The sequence below is a fragment of the Aotus nancymaae genome, unplaced genomic scaffold (assembly GCF_030222135.1).
Source record: "Aotus nancymaae isolate 86718 unplaced genomic scaffold, 86718_ANA_hifiasm-v0.15.2.pri h1tg000022l_1, whole genome shotgun sequence".
Taxonomy (NCBI): domain Eukaryota; kingdom Metazoa; phylum Chordata; class Mammalia; order Primates; family Aotidae; genus Aotus; species Aotus nancymaae.
This window is the reverse complement of record NW_026988435.1, coordinates 35599656-35618911: the sequence shown is the minus strand read 5'-3', so window position 1 is coordinate 35618911 and position 19256 is coordinate 35599656. Positions and strand designations below refer to the sequence as shown.

General features: G+C 46.9%; 1 protein-coding gene across 5 annotated transcripts in view; it reads left to right on the top strand.

Moving 5' to 3' along the window:
- The window catches only part of URB1 (URB1 ribosome biogenesis homolog), a 76287-nt gene that overhangs the window by 55870 nt on the left and 1161 nt on the right, over positions 1 to 19256 (top strand). For 4 of the 5 annotated variants that reach the window (XM_012446463.2, XM_012446454.2, XM_012446449.2 and 1 more), the window contains 10 exons: positions 12 to 183; positions 921 to 1023; positions 9061 to 9221; positions 9833 to 9944; positions 11868 to 11974; positions 12531 to 12674; positions 13790 to 13899; positions 15030 to 15227; positions 16488 to 16729; positions 17360 to 17959. In XM_012446463.2, coding sequence (XP_012301886.2) covers positions 12 to 183; positions 921 to 1023; positions 9061 to 9221; positions 9833 to 9944; positions 11868 to 11974; positions 12531 to 12674; positions 13790 to 13899; positions 15030 to 15227; positions 16488 to 16729; positions 17360 to 17959 — 1949 coding nt within the window. Of the gene's footprint in view, positions 1 to 11; positions 184 to 920; positions 1024 to 9060; positions 9222 to 9832; positions 9945 to 11867; positions 11975 to 12530; positions 12675 to 13789; positions 13900 to 15029; positions 15228 to 16371; positions 16730 to 17359; positions 17960 to 19256 lie in introns of those variants that run through there. The other variant, XM_012446480.3, reaches the window with a different exon arrangement.

Genomic DNA, 19256 nt, shown 5'->3' with positions numbered 1-19256 from the left:
TCTGGCTCTAGGGTGCTGCTGTGGGGCCCAGCGGCCGTGGAGCATCACAAGACGTGCCGGAGCCTGGGCAAGTCGCTGTGGCAGCAGCCAAGTGTCGGGGACATCCTCCGCCTGCTGGACCGGGACCGGATGATGCAGACCATCCTGCACTTTCCTCAGAACCGGAGGCTGCTGCCCGCTGAGGTGCGGTTGCTACTGTTCTGTCCCTACCCAGCGCCCCCACCCCAGCCACAGGAGCTCCATCTGCACCCTCAGCTTCATTTTTCTTGTTGTTTACCTTTTTATTAAGTAAAAATCTTATCATATATAAAAGTACAGAGACCAGACCCTCATAAGCCACCACCCAGCTGCAACGATGGTCTGCACTGGCCCCACTTGTTCTGTTTATACCTCTCCCCTCCCCTGCCCCAAAAAGGTGATTTTGCAGCACATCCCAAGGACCTATCATTTCACGTGCAAGCACTGCTTTTTACAGAGCACTTTGTTTTATGCCCTGAAATATTCCAAATAATTTGAGGTCTGGCAATAGCAGGTAAACTGTTATGTCATACAGTTTGAGAATCTCTAATCTGAAAATCCCAAATCCGAAATGCTCCAAAATTTGAAGCTTTTTGAGTGCTAACATGAGATAGTGATACCCTTTGCTTTCCTGAGGTTCAGTGTACAGAGACTTTGTTTCATGCACAAAATTACCTTCAATTCCTATATAAAGTTACCTGCAGACTGTGTATATTATGGGCATATGAAATAGATGATTTGTGTGTTTAGACTTGGCTCCCATCCCCAAGATACCTCATTATGTATGAAAATATTCCAAAATCTGAAACTTCTGATCCCAAGTGTTTCAGATAAGGGATGCTCAACCTGCGTTACATTTGTGAGGTTGAGTCACACATTTTTGTTGGTTTTGGCTCTTTCAGGACGCACAGGAGCCGATTTTCAAAGACAAGAGCAGGGTGGAGCTTGATGGCCTCTACGACCCCTGCTTTCTCCTCCAGCTCTTCAGTGAGCTGACCAGGCCAGGTAACTTCAGCCTTCTCTGGGGTCAGGGCCTGCTATGCATGACTTCTCAGAGGTCAGGTCAATTATGGTAATTATTGCCATAATTACCAGATGAGGACCTGAATCTTGGAAATCATTCTTAAGGGATCTTCAGCCATCCTCTCGTCTGTTCATTCCAGTGGTTTTCAGCAAAGTCATAGTTAGTGTTTTGAACATACAGTGATTTAAAAAAAATGTAATTTTAAAATCTGGGAATGTCCGTTTGTCCTTGATGTTTTCCTAATTCCTAATGATGAGCATTTTCTGAATTTTTACTAGTTACTGGTCAAATGCCAACAGAAATGAGAAATGTGATTCCTGAAAAGGAGTCAGCCTGCTGAGGTTGCCTTTTTCTTCGCTTAAGTACGTTTTGGAAATTATAGTTTGTGTCTAGTAGCCTCAGAGTGGGAGTTTTTGTGGGTAAAGGGGTTGTGGGGAGAGAGGGAAACATGTCCATGTAACATGCATTGACAAACACTGAGATTGGTCTTCCCAGGCTGGTCAGGTCTGTTGGTTGAGACATTCTCACAGTGTATAGGGACAGCTCACTGTGGCTTGAATTTGCATTTTTCTAACGGCTAAGGATGTTGAATGTCCTGTGGCTTATTTGCTATCTGCACATCCTCTTTGGGGAAATGTCTGTTCATGCCTTTTGCCTATTTTCTAATGGGTTTTTTTGTTTTTTGAACTATTGAGTTTTGGGATTTTTTGTGTGTTTGTATTTCATTTTTTTTTTTAATTTAAACTGTTGAGTTTTGAGTGTTCTTTGTATATTCTAGATACTAGTCCTTGAAAGGATTTGTGGTTTACAAATATCTAACAATCTGTAGCTTATCTGTTAATTCTCTTAACAGGCTCTTTCACAGAGCAAAACCTTTTAATTTTGATGAATTATTGTATGTCAGTTTTTCCTTTATGGATCATGCTTTTGGCATCTAAGAACTCTGTCTACCCCTAGGTCCTGAGGAATTTGTCTTCTGTTTCTATCTAAAAGTTTCTAGTCTTACTCTTTACATTTAAGCCCGGGCTCTGTTTCGAGCTCATTCTTCTGTGAGGTGTGAGATTTGGGTCCTGGTTCATACTGCTTCGCCTGCTGTTGTCAGTTGTTACAGCCTCCGTGTGTTGAAAAGTCCATCTGGCCCCCTTGTGACTGCTGCCCAGGTGGGGATCCCAGCTGCCCACTGGGACTCCGCAGGTCTTTCCTGGTGGGGAGGGGTAAAAGTGGGGGCAGCCATGTCACTGCTGGGCATGCTGAAAGTCCTTGCTCTCTGCTAGGCTTCCTCTGACACCCCAGTTGGGGCAGAAGGAGTGTACTGTCACTGCCCAGGAGAAGAACACCCTGCCTCCCTACTTGGCATTCTCTGATGCCACCCCAACAGGGATTTGGGGCTCCTTCTTCCAGCCTGGCAGGAGTGGGAGTTTAGGCTCCACCTTTGCTGGCGGGGCTGGGAGTAGGGCACAGTGAAGTGTTTGGCTAAGTATCACCGTTACTTTCTCAAAGTTTTCTGTCTTAGGCAGGCTTTTTTCCATTCTTTTTTTGTCAGAGAGAACAGGCTTTTTTTGTTCCGGCTTTTGTGTGTGTGAGAGCCTGTCCATGTTTCCAGGTTGCTGACTTGGGCTCTAAGTCTAGGACAAATGAGGCAAGACCACAACCCAGGAACTCACTACCTTGTTCTTTGGGTCTCAAGGTCTCTGGCTGGTCTGCTTTCTTTCTACCTTTCAGAATCATCTTATGTTTGTTCTACGTATGATGTTCAGTATTTTTAGTTGTGCTTGATAGGAAGAATAGGAAAAAGTATGTCTACTCCGTCTTGTCAGAATTGGGAAATTTAAGTTAATTAATTTTTAACATTAGGTAATGCATTCATAGTTTGAAATTCAGCAGGTGCTGAAGGATATACAGGGAAAACCCCCTTCCTGCTCTACCTCTGGCCATGGTTTCCTCATTCTAGAGGGAGAACTGTTACAGTTCCTCTTGTTTTCCTAGATCTAGCTTGAGATTTCAGTGGGGTGTGCTGGGGGCGTGGAGACATGCATTTTGCTTTTGGGCTGGTTCACATGATCCCTGAATGAACTCCCAGACTTCATCACTGGGGAGATTTAGGTGCACTGGGGAGACCATGTTCCACTATTCATCCTGTTTTCCTCTTTTTTAAACTTGAAATTTTCTTTTTCTCTACAAATTCGCCCACTTCTGAGTAGATTTGCCAATCCTCTATCAGTGCCCTTTATATCCCTTTTAAAAAGATCAAAGAGGCTGGGATTTCTTAGAGATCTTCCCATCAATAGGCCTTTGTGTTGGCCCTAGCTCCCCTTGGTGAGCACTGTGCTCTGTTGCTGAAGCTGGATTTTGTTTGCAAGAGAGCAGGGGGAGTTCATACAAATGTCAGATTACGGTAATAGCAAATGGATATCTTAATTGCCCTGATGGCGATTTTTGGCAGCAGGCTAACGGTGGCAGATCTCCTAGTCTGTGGCTAGGAAGCTCTTCTGATTTCCCCTGTGCCTCGATGGTGCTGGTTAAGTCTGTTACTCATCAAACACGGAACTAAATTTTCTATACTCTAAAAATTGCAAGACTACTGGACATTTTAACTTTAGTGAATTATAGCAAATCATTTTGTCTATCCTCTGTCTCACAATAGGACTTTCAGGAGAAAAAGGCTTGGAAAATGTTTAATGGCAAAATCAAGATGTTAATTTTCATGAAATCTGGAGTACTGTGTGTTTTTTTTTTTCTTGGTCTCAGAGGACTTTTTTGAAGAGCTGTCATTAGTAAATGGTCTTTCAAATTAGGAAAATGTACCAGGTACCAGTTTCCTTTAAATTTCCAAATATATCCTATTTTAAGTTTTATTGGTTTAATACAGGTAGAAAAATTTGCAGAACTTGTCTCTCCCAATCTTGAAAAGGATTTGCAGTAGCCAAAAATTTACAAGAAAAATTCACATCAAAGTAGAACATTTCAAAAGGCGTAGAAGTGGAGAGGGAAATGGGTATACCAAAACGAAACAAACAAAAACCACGCTCTGAAAAGTAAGTTTCTTAGATGTTGCTCTGGGCGTCTTGTCATCCTGAACAAAAAATGGAGGCCTGCTTTTAAACAGATTTCATCGACTGCTGAAAGGAAGCACACCCATTCGTTGGAAGGGGCAAATTCCTGGCACTAAAATAGTTGAAGTGTGACACATAGAACAGTATACAAATTATATGTGCATGGTGTCAGTTCTGGTGCACATATCATTTGTATACTGGTGGTAACACCACCAGCCAGATTAGGGCATTAGAACAATGAGCAGCTTCTCAAGCCCCTTCTTCCCTAGAAGGGGCCAGCATCCTGTATTTGAACTTCACGTAAATGTCGATACACATGATGTCATCTTTTCTACCAAGCTGCATTTATCCCATGTGATGTTTATGAGAATCAGCTGTGCAGAGTGTAGTAGAAATTCTCAACTGTATATTTTTACTTCCTGCAGTGGCACCTGGGTCCACGTATTGCTAAACGAACTGCAATCCTAAATTGCACATATGATTAATTTTTATATGTGGCTGCCAGTCTTGAGAGTAATTGCAGTCTCATTGCTCCATTTTCAGCCCTTTGCTGAACATGGGAACCTGTTTTCTTAACCTTACTGTTTCCCTTCTTTGAGTCCTTGGCCAAGAAACGGCCAGCCAAGGCTGTTAGCAATGGCAGTGACAAATGCTTTTTCCACAGCAAACTCTTGTCCTCAACAGAACTGGGCTGAAATCTACAGCTTATAATTCACACATGCCACAAGGCAGTCAGAACAGGAATCTCCATTTGGAATTCTCTGAGCCTCATTACCGGACGACCAGCAGGTTCCTCTGACTCTTCTCACTGTGATGACTCTAGTCCAGTGGGGTGTCTCTGGGGGATATTATGGAAGAAGAGGTGTAAGGAAGATTTTTGATGCTCCAACAGCACAGTTGTGCTGCTACTGAAGACCACTAAAACTGAGGCACCTTTTTTTTAAGAGTCGGGGTCTCACTGTGTTGCCCAGGTTGGAGTGCAGTGGCGTGATCGTGGCTCACTGTATACCCAAACTCCTGTTCAAGCTATCCTTCTGCTTCAGCCTCCTGAGTAGCTAGGACTAAGTGTGCCATCACCATGCCTAGCTAATTTTTTTTTTTTTTTTTGGGAGAGACTATCTCTCTGTGTTGCCAGGGGAACTCCTGACCCCAAGTAATCCTCCCACCTCAGCCTTCCAAGTTGCTGGGGGATTGTAGGTGTGAGCCATTACACCCAGTTTTGGGACAGTTTTAATTTCAATCCTTGATAACTGTCCTGGTTAAGCCATTTTGATCTGAAGGTCTGTTAAGGCCAAGTTGCTATTCATGAGGTTCTTGAAACAAAGAGAAGGGCATTTGTAACTTTTTAAATAGCCTGTTATGTTTTCAACATCTTGAGGGCAGCTCTTTTCCATAAGTGTTACAAAGCCAAGATTTTCATAGAGTAGCAGAGACGAGCCCAAAACAGGAAATTGACTTTTCCTCATGGACACGTGGAAAAACCATTTGTCTTAGGATGTCAGTGATTGCTAAAAATATCCCAGCCAGCTGGAATTAGCTGCTTTTAGTGAGTATAAATTAAATGTTTAGACTGTTCTCTTTCCCAAATATATTCCATTTACCTGTATTTGTTGTGTAGTTATGTAGGTGTCTCTTAAACACATTAATCCCATCTTTTCTAAAACAATATAATTTTATCCAGCTTGGTGCTTTTAAAGCTTTTGGATTTCTTTTCCCCTCTTATCAAAAACAGTCACTTGTGAGAAATAAGAAAATTAGGCCGGGCATGGTGACTCATGCCTGTAATCCCAGCAGTATGATAGGCCAAGGTGGGCTCATCACTTGAGGTCAGGAGTTTGAGTCCAGCCTGGCCAACATAGCAAGACCCCATCTATACTAAAAATACTAAAATTAGCTGGGTGTGGTGGTGCATGCCTGTAGTACCCGCTACTCAGGAGGCTGAGGCACAAGACTTGCTTACATCTGGAAGGCAGAGGTTGCAGTAAGCCAAGATCATGCCACTGCATTCCAGCCTGGGTGACAAAGGAGGCTCTGTCTTAAAAAAAGAAAAAAATAGAAATAAGAGAGTTAGAAAATGTTCCTAAATTGCTATGCCCAAGAGTCATCTGACTATGCTCTTTTCATCCTTTCAATTTTAGTCTGTATCTTGATACTGAAAGTGGGTTTCTTGAAGGCAGCATGTACCTAGGTTCTGCTTTTTATCTAATCTGATCATCTCTACCTTTTAATTGGAGCGGATGCACCATTTATATTTAATGTGATTATTGATCTGACTCCATTTTATCTTTTTTGTTGACTTAGCTGTAACTTGTATATGTGTGTGAGTGCATGCGTGCATATTTTTACTGGTTACTTTAGTGTTTATAGTACACATCTTCAATCTATTATAGTTGATCTTCAAGTGAGATGATACCACTTCATGTATAGTATAAGAACCTGGTAACAGTATAGATCCATTTCCTTCTTTCTGGCTTTTCTGCTATTCTTATTATGCATTACACTTCAATTTGCCATAAACCCTACAATACTGTTCTTGTTTTAAATTGTCATTATTTTTAAAAGAAGTGTAAATATTTGATATTTGCCACATTGTGACCATTCCTTTGTGTAGATCTAGATTTCTATCTGGTGTCACTGTTTTTCTTCCTAAAATACTTCCTTTAAGAATTCTTATAGTTCAAGTCTACCGGTGACCAATTCTTTTATCCTTTTTGTGTCTGAAAAAGTCTTAACTTTTGAAGGATTTTGATGGGGTATAAAATTCAGAGTTGACAGTTTTTTTTCTTACAGTACTTTAAAGAAGTTGCTCCTCTAGTTTCTGAATTGGGTTGTTTCTGACAAGAAATCTGCCATTCTTCTTATCTTCATTCTTCTGTGTGCCATATGACTGCTCTTAAGATTTTTTAAATCACTGGTGTCAAACAGTTGGATCATGATGTGCTTTGGTGTGGTTTTCTTCTTTTATATATATGTTTTATTTGTAATAATGCTTGCATGATTTTCTTAATGTTTCATGTTAATGAGTATGTTGGCTTTCTAGGTTTATAGTTTTTTTGGTCAGATTTAGAAAAGTTCTGGCCATTATTTCCTCATATTTTTTCAGGGACCCCAATTACACATACCCCCAGGACACTAATGTTCTGTTCCTATTTTTTCTCTCTGTGTTTCAGCTTGGATAGTTTCTAATGCTGTCTTAAGTTCACTAATCCTTTTAGAAAGTGAAACTAGTGTCTAATCTCTGATAATCCCATCTCTATTAGTCCATTCTTGCCCTGGCATAAGGAACCTGAGACTGGATAATTTATTAAGAAAAGAGGTTTGATTGGCTCATGGTTTCATAGCCTGTACAGGAAGCATGGCAGGGAGGCCTCAGGAGACTTTCAATCATGGTGGAAGGCGAGGGGGAAGCAGGCACGTCTTATCTGGCTGGAGCAGGGGGAGGTGGGGCAGTGCCACATGCTTGTAAACAACCTGCTCTTGTGAGAACTCACTCACTCTCATGAGAACAGCAAGGGGGAAATCTGCCCCGCCATCTAGTCACCTCCCACTAGGGCCCCTGCCTCCAACATGGGGGTTTATAATTCGACATGAGATTTGGGTAGGGGCACAATTCCAAACCCTCTCACCATCCAATGCATTTTTCATCTCAAATATTGTAGTTTTCATCTCTAGAGCTTGGTTTTGGGTTTTTGTATCTTCTGTGTCCCTACTTAACATGCTTAATCTTTCCCTAACTTTTAAAAATGTCGTCAATGGACTATCTCTTTTTTTTGAGACAGAGTCTTGCTCTGTTGCCCAGGCTGGAGTGCAGTGGCACTATCTCGTTTCACTGCTTGCTCTGCCTCCCTGGTTCAAGGGATTCTCCTGCCTTAGCTTCCCAAGTGGCTGGGACTACAGGTGCCTGCCACCACACCCGGCTAATTTTTTGTATTTTTAGTAGAGATGGGTTTTCACCGTGTTAGCCAGGATGGTCTGGATCTCCTGACCTCGTGATCCGCCCACCTCAGCCTTCCAAAGTGCTAGGATTACAGGCGTGAACCACCGCTCCCAGCCACTGTCTCTTATTGATAGTATATTCCATGATCACTCATTTGGAGTAGTCATTTCAGTTGACTTGTGTTTGGTTCCCAATTAAGCCACAGGTCACTCAATCTGGAGAACATCATTGTGGATAATTATCATGATCAGATTAAGAATTAATCATTAAAGAGGGGTGAAGTATCCTCAGTTGTATTAGTGGAGAGCCCTCCAGGTTGCGGTAAGGCACATGCCCTCGTGTATCTGGCCTTCTCCATCTCAGTCTTCTCCTCTCCTGCAGTGATTGTCAGCTTCTCTAGGCCTCACAAATGGCAAATGGATATCAGGCAGCAGTCTCTCTGGACCGTAGCTTTTGCTTAAGCCTGGTGAACCACTCTTCTGTGAGGTGTGTGTTTATTTGAAGAAAGAGCTGGGTTGCACAGTGACTGTGAGTGAGTCCTTTGTGCGCTGGTTGGCATCAGCTGCATTTCCCTGTTTTCACTGTCATGTGTGCTGTCCTCAGTGATGTTTATTGACAGGCGCCCGCAGGGGAGGGCTGAGCAAGGTGGAAGCTGGGGGCAAGTTTTCTCCGCTGATTCCCAGTTGCGTTGCCTGGGCCCCTGGCATGCTGGGGTCTCCGCAGTAGGTCTCAGTGTCACCTCCATTCTCCTGGCTCATTGGATGTTTATGAGAGTAATGAAACTATCATGGTTGTGATGTATGAGCATTTTAGATCCTGAAGTTATGGTCATTATTGCCACATAAAGGAAGATTTTATTTTTTGTCTAACTTCAGCAGAAGTGAGGAGTTGGAGAGAGACTTGCATTCCTTTTATTTGGCACATGTAGTTGATACTGGTAAAACACAATAGAAAATTTAATTCTCCAAGTTAACAAGAATGATGAAATCATATTGTGTGTGCTTCATGCTGTATTTTATTTCCTGTAGAGTTTGTGGTGGATTGTCGAAAATTTTTGGATTCCAATGCTCTGGGCCTAACTGTCACAGCCCTCAGCAGCTATGACCCCCAGATGCGAGCCATAGCCTACCACGTCCTGGGAGCGTACTACTCGCACTTGGAGGGAGCACGGTTCCAAGAGCAGTCCCAAGTAAGTGGAAAGAGTGGATTCCTACGGTGGGGGTGGGCCTGGCCGGCTTCAGAAAGCTGGCTGTTCACTCGGTTCGGTAGAAGGATTTACTAAAGAACGCAGAGGTGGCATGTTGCTGGGAGATCTCTGCTGAAGAGCAAAAGTCTGTTCCCTTAGGAGGTGATGCTGGAGGTTGCCTTTGATCCACAACCCTCTGTGGAGGTTGAAAAAGTTTCTCCTTATAGGCTTTCTTGTATTGTGGGTAGACAAAATGATTTGACTTCTACTGAGTATTTCTTTGGTCTAAACTCAGTGGTTAAGGTGGCTGTTATCCATGACCACTGAACCTCAGAAACCTGTACCCCATGGTGCTGGAGGAACAAGAGCAGATTAGATTTTCAGGGCATGGTGCCAGACTTCTCTCTGCTGCTTGATGCCTAAAGTAAAAACGGAAAGCATTCCTGAGATGCTGGCAGGTAGTGTGTCTGCTCCTGTGAGCTTCGTCTTCGGCAGTCCCTGGGATGTGAGGAGAGGCACATCCTGCCGAGCCTCGGGTGAGCTGCACCGGGTAAGACCGACCATGGCTCTGAACACGCTTGTCTTACGTTTTCTTTTTCTGTTCTGTTTTCAAGCTGCTTTACCTGTTGGATGTAGTCCGGAATGGGATTCGAACTCAGGACATGAGACTCACTTTTACCTTGGCTCTCTTCATTGCCAAAGCAGCCGTGCAGATTTTGAAACCAGGTACCACTGACATAATGAGGTTGAAGGGAAATTGAAAAGTTGAGGCTGAGCAAGTCCACTTCTAGGTCACACATCTACTCAGGGCTGCTCGTGCTCATGATCGTGGAAGATGAGGACACATCGGCACTGGACAGTGCATGGGGGATGGTTGTGAGGAAGCTCTTCATGGACCCGTGTGGGGTGGAATCCAGAAAAAATGAGATGAAAAACAAAGTGCAGAACAGCATTTTTATAATGGAGGGAAATAGTATATATATTCATATTTGCTTGTAGTTACAGAAGACTGCGGTGAGAGCAAATAAAACTGATGTTAAAATGTGGGCTGATCACATCATAGGGATTGGAATCCAGGGGCTAAAAGCGTGGACACAGCCAGACCGTCCCGGACTTCCCCATGCCCATTTCTTCCTATCAGATGGGATGATGATAGGACCCACTGCTTCTAGGATTGCTGTGAGGGTGATGAGGATCACATACTTTTTTTGTTTTTTGGTTGTTTTGTTTTGAGACACGGTCTTGCTCTGTCACCCAGGCTGGAGTACAGTGATGTGAACTCAGCTTACAGCAGCCTCAACCTCCCAGACTCAGGTGATCCTCTCACCTCAGTCAGCCTCCCGAGTAGCTGGGACTACAGTGAATGGCTAATTTTTTATAGAGACAGGATTTCATTATGTTGCCCAGGCTGATCTCAAACTCCTGGGCTCAAGCGATCTGCCTGCCTCAGCTTCTCTAAGTGCTGGGATTACAGGTTATGAGCCACCACACCCGGCCCGGATCATGCACACGAGCACACGTGGAAGTGCCTGGCGTAGTAAAACCCATCAGTGATAGCTCCATCACCATCACCGCTGTTGATTCATGAATCATTGATTCGTGCTTAGGCTCATGGTCCTTAGCCAGAGAGCTTTTGGTGTGTGAGTACTGTAGATGTGTAACCCACGGTGTTAGAATAAGCCTCCTTTTTGTGACAGGAATGGGGTACCACTGCTAAGATAGTGTGACTAGAAGTTAGCTCATTCTGAGATTTTTCTGGGTTGAGAGAAAAATCATAGAAAGTTGGTACCATCAGGGACCACAGGGTGCTTTTAGTATAACATGGCTCTATTTCAGATGAGGAAACAGCCCCCCGACTCACCCTATTTCCACCCTACCCTCCACACTCACCTGAGGCTCCCAAGGTTAGGTAGCTTGTCCAAGGCCCCACAATTAGTTCATAATCAAGTTGCTATTAGAATTCAGATCTGTTTTTCATCCGCTCCCATTTCATTTTTATTCCATGGGTTTTACTTGCCTTGGAGATTTGGGAAGGAAAGAAAATAATTGGCAGAGACCATGATGTTTTCGGTCCTGGGTGTGGCCCTGTCCCACACCGGTGCACATGTCAGGGTGGAGCATGTGCAGGGCAGCAGTGGTCATGGGGGAGACTCATGGTAATCCAAGGGCAGAGGTGGTAGGGACTAGCATGTCTGTTATCTCTGCCTTAGTGCATTCCAGAGGCACTCAGTAGTGTCTGAGCCTCCCCTGCTATGACCGTTCCTTTCAGTGAGAAGCTAGAAGCAGGTGCAGCAGCTGGGTGTGGTGTCAGCCCAGATCTGTGGGATGTGTGAGCAAGTTCACCCTTCCCACCTGCTGGTTTGAGCCTGTGCTGTAGGACAGGAGCTGGGGAGGGGGAGGAACAAGGTCCCTGAAGGACTCAACATCCAGCAGTGGTTTCTGAGCCAGAAGAGCAAGCCTGTGTACAGTGTGGCACTGAGGTGTCTAGCTGTGTTCTCATTCTCAAGAGCCAGTCATCTGGGTCAGGATACGAAAGTTCCTGGGAGGGGATTTATGTCTGATGCCTACAACACCTGCTTCTCGGTGCTGCCAGGCCAGGGGCTGTCCTGCTGGGGCCTGCCGTGACTGACTGTGTGCCTGTGTTCTCAGAGGAGCACATGTACCTGAAGGTCAGCAACTTCCTGCTGTCGCACGAGTACTTGAACATGGACAAAGTGCCTGGCTTCTACCAGTTCTTCTACAGCTCCAACTTCGAGGTACGCTTCCAGAGTCCTCCAGGCCTTCCACAGGCCTCTGAATTACTTATGCAGCCGCCGTTGCTATTCGGACATTTTCCACACCAACACTGTGTGCCGCTCAGCCAACACGATTGTGCCGGCAGTGTGCGAGCGCTGAGGCCACGCAGGCCTGCATTTAGGGATGTCCCCGTGCTGTGAGCTCACTTCTACGAGGTGCCTCAAACCTTAAAAACTCTGCTGCAGAGTCCTGCATTTTATCCCATTCTCATCGTATTTTCTTGGTGAATCACTGGGTTAAATACTAAATTCCTCTATTAGATATTCATATTAAATATTCTTTTATAGAAGATCTATCTGACTTAAGTTCAGTGTTTAAACTTGACTTGATCGTCTATTTCTGACCTGAAGAAATGGAATCAAAGATGAGATCAAGGATTTTTTATAATCAGACGTGGAGGTCAGGGCTGCTGTGTTACAACCTTTGCCACCACTTAAAAATAGTGATGCTGGAACAGTTGTCAGATGAAAAGACTTTCACTCACTTAACAGTGGTTTTTTGTGTGCCTGGTTATAGCAAAAAACGGAGCAGGAGTGGGTGTTTGGCCTTCTGCGGCAGGGGATCCATGACAAGCACTGCTATGAGCTGTGTGCCCGGTGTGGCATCTTCCACATCATCCTGTCCTTCTTCTACAGCCCGCTGTGTGACGAGGCGGCGCAGGTACATGGTTCCGCAAGCTCGTTTGAGAGTAAGAGGCCTGTGCCCCTTCTTCAGGTTTTGTTTGGAAGTCAAGTCCATGTCAATTCTGTTCCCAGCCTGTTCCTGGCTCTCCCCTCCCCAGTTAGGGAAGGGGAGACACTGTTAGCGCCCGTCCTGTTCCCTGCATGTGGAGCAGGTGGAGTCACTCGAGGCTGCAGTGTTGAGACCCCTAGTGTCGTTTGTCCTCTGAACACTCTTTACTGAGGCCTCCTACGTATATATGGCCCTTGGCATATATACAAAGGCCATCAAGGGGGGATACTGATCAATCATGAGCCTTCGGAGTGGTCAAAAAATCTAGAGACCCCTTGTCAGTGACTGAGGTATTCTGAGGCACTTTCACCTACTACAGAAGTTGGGGGTCACAGAACTCATTTAGAAAGCAAGAGTTGTGTTGAAACAGACAGCCTCACCTAGCCAGTCAGGAACAGAGAGCTGGTGTGTGTGCCTTCTCAATATTACAGGCAGGTGGTAGAAGGAAATAGGAAAAGCCTTTGGTATTTTGATTGATTTCTATTTAGTCAGCTTTTGTTTCTCATATGTACAATGTGGGTAAATAGGGCTTTTCTTAAGAAGCCCATTTGAATAAACTGAATTTGAATGCGGTAGCTTTTTGTTTTTTATGGCATGTGAGACTTCTGAAGCACCTCATGAACAAATCAGGGGACAGTCCCATTTTTATGTCCTCTCTTCCAGGTGGTAAACATAGGGCTGTGTGGCTGGCGGCTGGCCTGGAGGTGGTCCCTCACCCGCTCCCTGTGCAGGCCGCTGCACGTCTGGGCCATTTGGTTTCTGTGGTGCAGCTTCGCTTGTGGGTTGTTCCCAGATGATGGATTAGCGGAAGTGAGGATCCCCTGGGCTCAGAGATTGCTGTGGAAGTCTCTGGCCTCTGGCTGTCACTTGTGGGGAAGGGTGCATTCATACGTGGCCACCGCTCTGACAGACTTAGCAAAGCAGGCCTCATTTGCAGCCACCGCCTGTAATGGCAGCATACCATCACATTTTTAAAACGGTTTGTTTAATCAAGTAAATTGGGTTTTCTGACTGAAGAGTAACTTCTTGTTTGGGGTTTTCAGAACTGGATTCTGGAAATTCTACAGAGTGCTGCCCAGGTTGCCAGATCTGCCTATGAAATCATACGAGACTATAGCCTTTTAACGTGGATTTTACACATCCTTGAAAGCAAGTAAGTCCCTTTTGCATGAGCGGTGTGTGTTAGGTGGGAAGGAAAGGAACGGAAGTGAGGATGTCTGCTGCCAGCTCTGTTGCTGGTTGGAAATGTCCAGTAGAATCCATGCTCTCTGAAATGCACTGTCCTCCAGTGCTGCCATATGCCTGGCAGTCCTGCTCCTGGCAGTGCCAAAATATCTTTCCTCCATTCACAGCTTTCCCTTGAGTGTCTCGTCTGCCATGGGACAGCAGACACCAGCTGCTGTTCACATCCGGCAGAGTCTCCGCCAGCCTGTCTGGCTGTGTTCTGCTCGGGTCAGACTCCTCCCCTGGTGTCCCAGCAGCCTTCTGTGCTCTGAAGTAGGGTCCTGTTCTCTAAGTCTTTAGCAACTGCAGCCCTCCGGTGGCAGGAGAGCAGGGCTGATGGGTTACAGGACTCTGCTGTCAGTGCAGGGTCTTGGTCCTCAGTGATGAGCCCGCGTTAGAGGAGCAGCACCAAGGGCTGCTGCTTGAATCTTGATGATTGACTGTGATTCATGATTCTCCTGCTGCTTGAGACTGTCTGCAGAGAGGAAGACCCTGTCACAGCAGACAGCACTTGGTGGGAGGGCTGTCTTACAAAGAGCTAACTACTATAATAAGCCTGAGAGAATGCAGGCCCTTTTGTGCATTTTTGAAAAGTATTTCCTGAAATTCCTCTAAAAGAAAGTAATATATCCAAGTACATCTGTAAACAAAAAAAAAAAGCGGGGGTAGGGGGAAGAAATAACGTCCAAAATCTAGAATGTGTCTTTGGACATCAACTTCAAGACTGTGTCAGGTTTACAAAAGGCATAATTAGCTAATGTCCCTGGCTATTAATTTCTTGTTTTAGGAACTGAGTTGTTGTCATGAACAGGACGGTTTTTATTTGTGTGCCTCAGTAGCTCCTGAATTTTTGGAAGGACTTAGGGCAATCTTCTGTTAGGAAGGAGCCTGGGTGCCTTATCCTGTGTCGAAGCTGCGTTTGTATAGCAAGCGCCCTGTTTTCACTCGGAGGCTGTGCTTATCTAGGGGGCTGAGCAGATAGGATTGTGGAGGGGGATAGTCTGATCCTGCAGAAAGGACAGGATGTGGCAGATTGAAGGCTGCTGTGCTTGATTTCAGATTTCTGGAGACTCCGCTGCTGTCTAACGTGATCTCCTTGCTGCACACACTGTGGGTGACCAACCTGGGGGACAAGGCAGCGGAGTGGGAGAGCCAGCGCCCTTGCCAGCCCAGCTCCCGGGAGCCCCCCAAACGGCTTGCCCTGCACCTGGTCAATGAGTTCCTTTATGTTCTCATCGTGCTCATGAAGCACCTGAGGTGAGTCCTGCCCCCGCCATGGGGGGCCTCCTGGCCTCTTGGTTGCTGTGTTGGTCTGCCACCTGCGGATGCCATGTCTCGGTCACAACTCCATGGCTGTCCTGGGGGACACTGGGCCGTGGCCTGCTGTGGATTGGGGCAGAGTACCATTGTCAGGTGTAGGGAGCATCAGAACATCTATTTTATTAGCTCTTTCTTTCCCCTTCAACTTTATAAGGCTTCTTATCAAGGCCCCAAGAACGTAACACACTTTTAAAAACCTAATATGCATCATATGAGGTCATTTTCAGCAGGCGAGTCATCTACCTTGATGTTGTGATTCAAACACATGAATAAAGTGATGTTTCTTAGATGTAAAATATTTCCTGTGACTCTCACATAATATGGGGTGTTCCCAAACTTGCCTCTACCTTCGTTAGCCTGTGAAGATTCATTGTCCGTGAATTTTCTTGAATATTTCGTATTTTCATTCGATTCCTTAGAGTCATGCTTTTGGTTTCCTTAGAAGAGCTAAACGTCCCTCCAGTTCTAGCATGCTACAGAAAACACACTGTGCACTCATTAGTTCTGATGTGGGAGCCAGGGTATGCTAACCGGAAGCAGAAGGTTGATAGCAAGTGGATTGTCACCTCAGAAGGAAAAATTTCTTGCTAAGGACTTTTGTTTTGTATAGTTCAAAACTAATTTGTGAAAGCTGTAGCGGATAGTCACGTTTCCCATGTAGGGCTGTCAGAAGACATGCTGGTGTCTAAGAACCAATTGCTATTTAAAATACTGGTTTAACGTTTACAGTTGTGTGGAACCGATGTTACAGGATTTCACTTCTTGGAATTCAGGGAGCTCTTTTTCCTCCTGGTGGCCATCGGTCAGGTTTTGGCCATAAGTGGTGACATTGTCCCAGGGCATCCCTGGGTTTTTCTCACTTCAGACTGGTGGTCTGTGAGGCCAGAGAAATTGGCAGGCCCAGAGTGGAGCCCTCGCAGGCTCTGGCACCCTGGCCCTCAAGCTGTCTGTTTGGCTACTCCGTTTAGCCAGGATTTCAGGAGGTCTGTGCCTCTGGGGTGCAGGTCAGACTCCAGGTCCCCTTTGTGACTTACTAAGTGGCTCATTTTTTCCTTTTCTGTGTCCTGGGGGCCCATGCTAGATGTCTGCTATGCAGGAAAACCTGGTTCCTGGAGAGACAGTGTGCACCTCTGGGTGTGTGATGTCGCCAGGCTGGGGAGGCAGCCTTGGCTGTCGGTAACATTGGCTCCCAAACAGGCCCACCTTGGCTCCCGCCCAGCTGACCAACTTCTTTGGGACACTTGACTCTGTGCTGAGGTACCGGGCCACCGTCATAAAGGCCTTCAAGGACATGAACAGATTCACCGTAAATGAGACAGTGCTTTCCACCAAGGACGTCCTTGTCCTCTTGCACAAGTGGAGCCTCATCGGGAGAGACCTCAAGCTCCAAGAAGACCTGAGAGCAGCCACTGAGAAGGGCCAAGCCCGGGAGCTCATGAGTGAGTGTCGGAACCCAGGACTGGCCCAGAGCAGCCAGCACCTCTCTGTTTCCCTCTCCCTCCCTCCCTCTCTCTCTTTCCCTATCTCTCTCTCTGTGTCTCAGCCACATTTCCAAAGTTAATGAGGCTCAGAGTTGGGGCACATCTGTCTCAGAGCCTGGAGAGGGAGCTGGGCAGCCCTGCCTTTGACTTTCAGCCTGGCTGCTTACTAGCTCTCTGTCTTTGGAGAAGTCACTTCACCTACCTTAGTATCAGAGTGCTCACCGGTAAAGAGGCTTGGGTGGCTGTGAGCTACTTGTCCCCACCTTATCCTGTAGTGCAGGGTTAAGGAATAGACTGGAGCCAGGCCTCCTCGACTGAAGCCTGATGCTGCCCTGATTCCCTGTGTTTAAAGAGGACGATAATGGCGCCTGCCTCATGGTGCGAGGATGAATGAGTTGGTTATGATAACAGTGATGACAGGCGCAGCGAAACATCGAGCACTCACCAGGCTCTTGACGCGGGAGCAGAGCCGGGTGCTCAGGACGTGCACACTGCCCCTCCTCTCCCCCGTTCACAGCTCCCCACATCTGGATCTGTGTGGGCAGGAGAGACCCCTGTCTCACTACCTTCTCTTTGTGCATTTTACAGAAATGCTCAAGGATAAGAACAAGCCTGTCATGCCAGCCCGAGCTAAAGGCCCACGGGGCCGAAAGAGGAGGCCTGGGGAGGCAGAGGAGATGGCCGACCCTGAGCTGATGGCGTCTACCTTGGAGACGTGCAAGGGCTTCCTGAGGTCCATCTTGACCTACTGGGGACCAGTGATCCCGGGTCCTGACCCCACTCAGGAGCCTGTGGACTCAGCCAGCCCCGAGAGCGCTGTACGCGGCCCCGTGTGCGCCGCTGCTTCCCTGGCGGTCAGTTGGGTGCTGCGGTCGGTGGCCGAGCATCCACTCAGCAGGGCACAGGCTGCAGGACTCGTTGGCTGGCTTCAGAGCCACATTTTGCCGCACCCTGTGGTCGTGGCTGACCTTGTTAGGGACAGTGCCGTGAGGAGCAGCATATTCAAGCTGTATAGCCAGCTGTGTGGGGCTGAGGGGCTGGCAGGGCCTGTGCAGGAGGTGGCCTGCCTGTTCAACATGGTCATGCTGCAGCTGGTGGCCGCCCAGGGCTGGGCAGGGAGCCCCTTCCACCCGGCCATGGAGGCCCTCTGCCTGTCTTCTCTGAGCGAGAAGGATGAAGCCACACGAGGTAAGCCTGGTTCTTTTGTTGGAGGCTGAAGAAATAGATGCAGGAGTGAGCTTGGGGGTAGGAGTGACTTCTGTGCTTGGAACGCCTAGGTTTCTGCAACCTTCCTCAGCTGGGTGTTGTGCCTGTTTAGGTGGCCCCTCACCACGGTTCTGGGGTTGCTGAGAGCTTGCCACTGGGCAGTGAATGTGGAGGGAAGGAGGTATTTGCTTTCGCTTGCAGGCGAAACCCTTGGTGCTGGTCACGTTGACGGTACAGAGAGGGCCCCCTCAGAACCTCGGCGTCCCTCCACCCTGCAGGGCGGTGGGCTTCTAACCATTGGCCACCTGATGAGTTCTGTTTCACATATGACTAGCTGTGTGTGTGTGCGTGTGCGTGTGCGTGTGTCCACGCATGTAGCCGCACCTGCGTACAGTGCACACGTGGAGTTTATGTACTTGGCAGTCTCTAGGAGCCTAACTGTGAACGAGTGAGTTGGACGAATGAATGAACAGCACAGGCTCCAGGGGGCTGTTAGAGAGCTCCAGGGAGGTGGGTGTGGCGACCCAGAGGGCTGTCCTCTCATGGAGGAATGTGGGGGTGCAGGGGAGGGAGGGCTCACAGCCTAGCGGGTAGACTCACCCGTAGCAGGGGTGACCTCGTCCTCTGGTCTGGCTGCAGTTGGGGAATTGAGTCTTTTTGCCTGCAAAGCTTTCTCCTCCTCCTCATTCATGCCGCTGAAGAAATTGTACGAAATGATTCTGGGAAATTCTTCTCAAACTTCAGTCTCATTCTTGGCATTGTCAGAACCAGGAAGAGGCTTGTCTTGTAACAGCTTTTTGAGGGGATACACACGTATTCGTCAGAAGAAAGATACATTTTTGCCAGGCATGGTAGCTCACACCTGTAATCATAGCACTTGGGGAAGTTGAGGTGGGCAGATCACTTGAGACCAGCCTGGGCAACATGGTGAAACGCTGTCTCTACAAAAAATTAGCTGGGCGTGGTGGCATGCGCCTGTAGTCCCAGCTACTCTGGAGGCTGAGGTGGGAGGATCGCTTGAGCCCAGGCAGTCGAGGCTGCAGTGAGCTGAGATCATGCTGCTGCACTCCAGTCTGGGTGACAGAGCGAGACCCTGTCTTTAAAAAAAAAAAAAGAAAAATGTTTAAGTGAATAAAAAAGATTAACACAAAAGTTAAGCAAAGGCAGAATGAGTTGTCGTCTCGGTCAGCTCGCTTGGGTTGCACGGGCTGGTGGCGCGGTTCATTTGGGCACTTGGCAAAGCCAGTACGTCGTGGGCAGGATGACCCACTGTGCATTT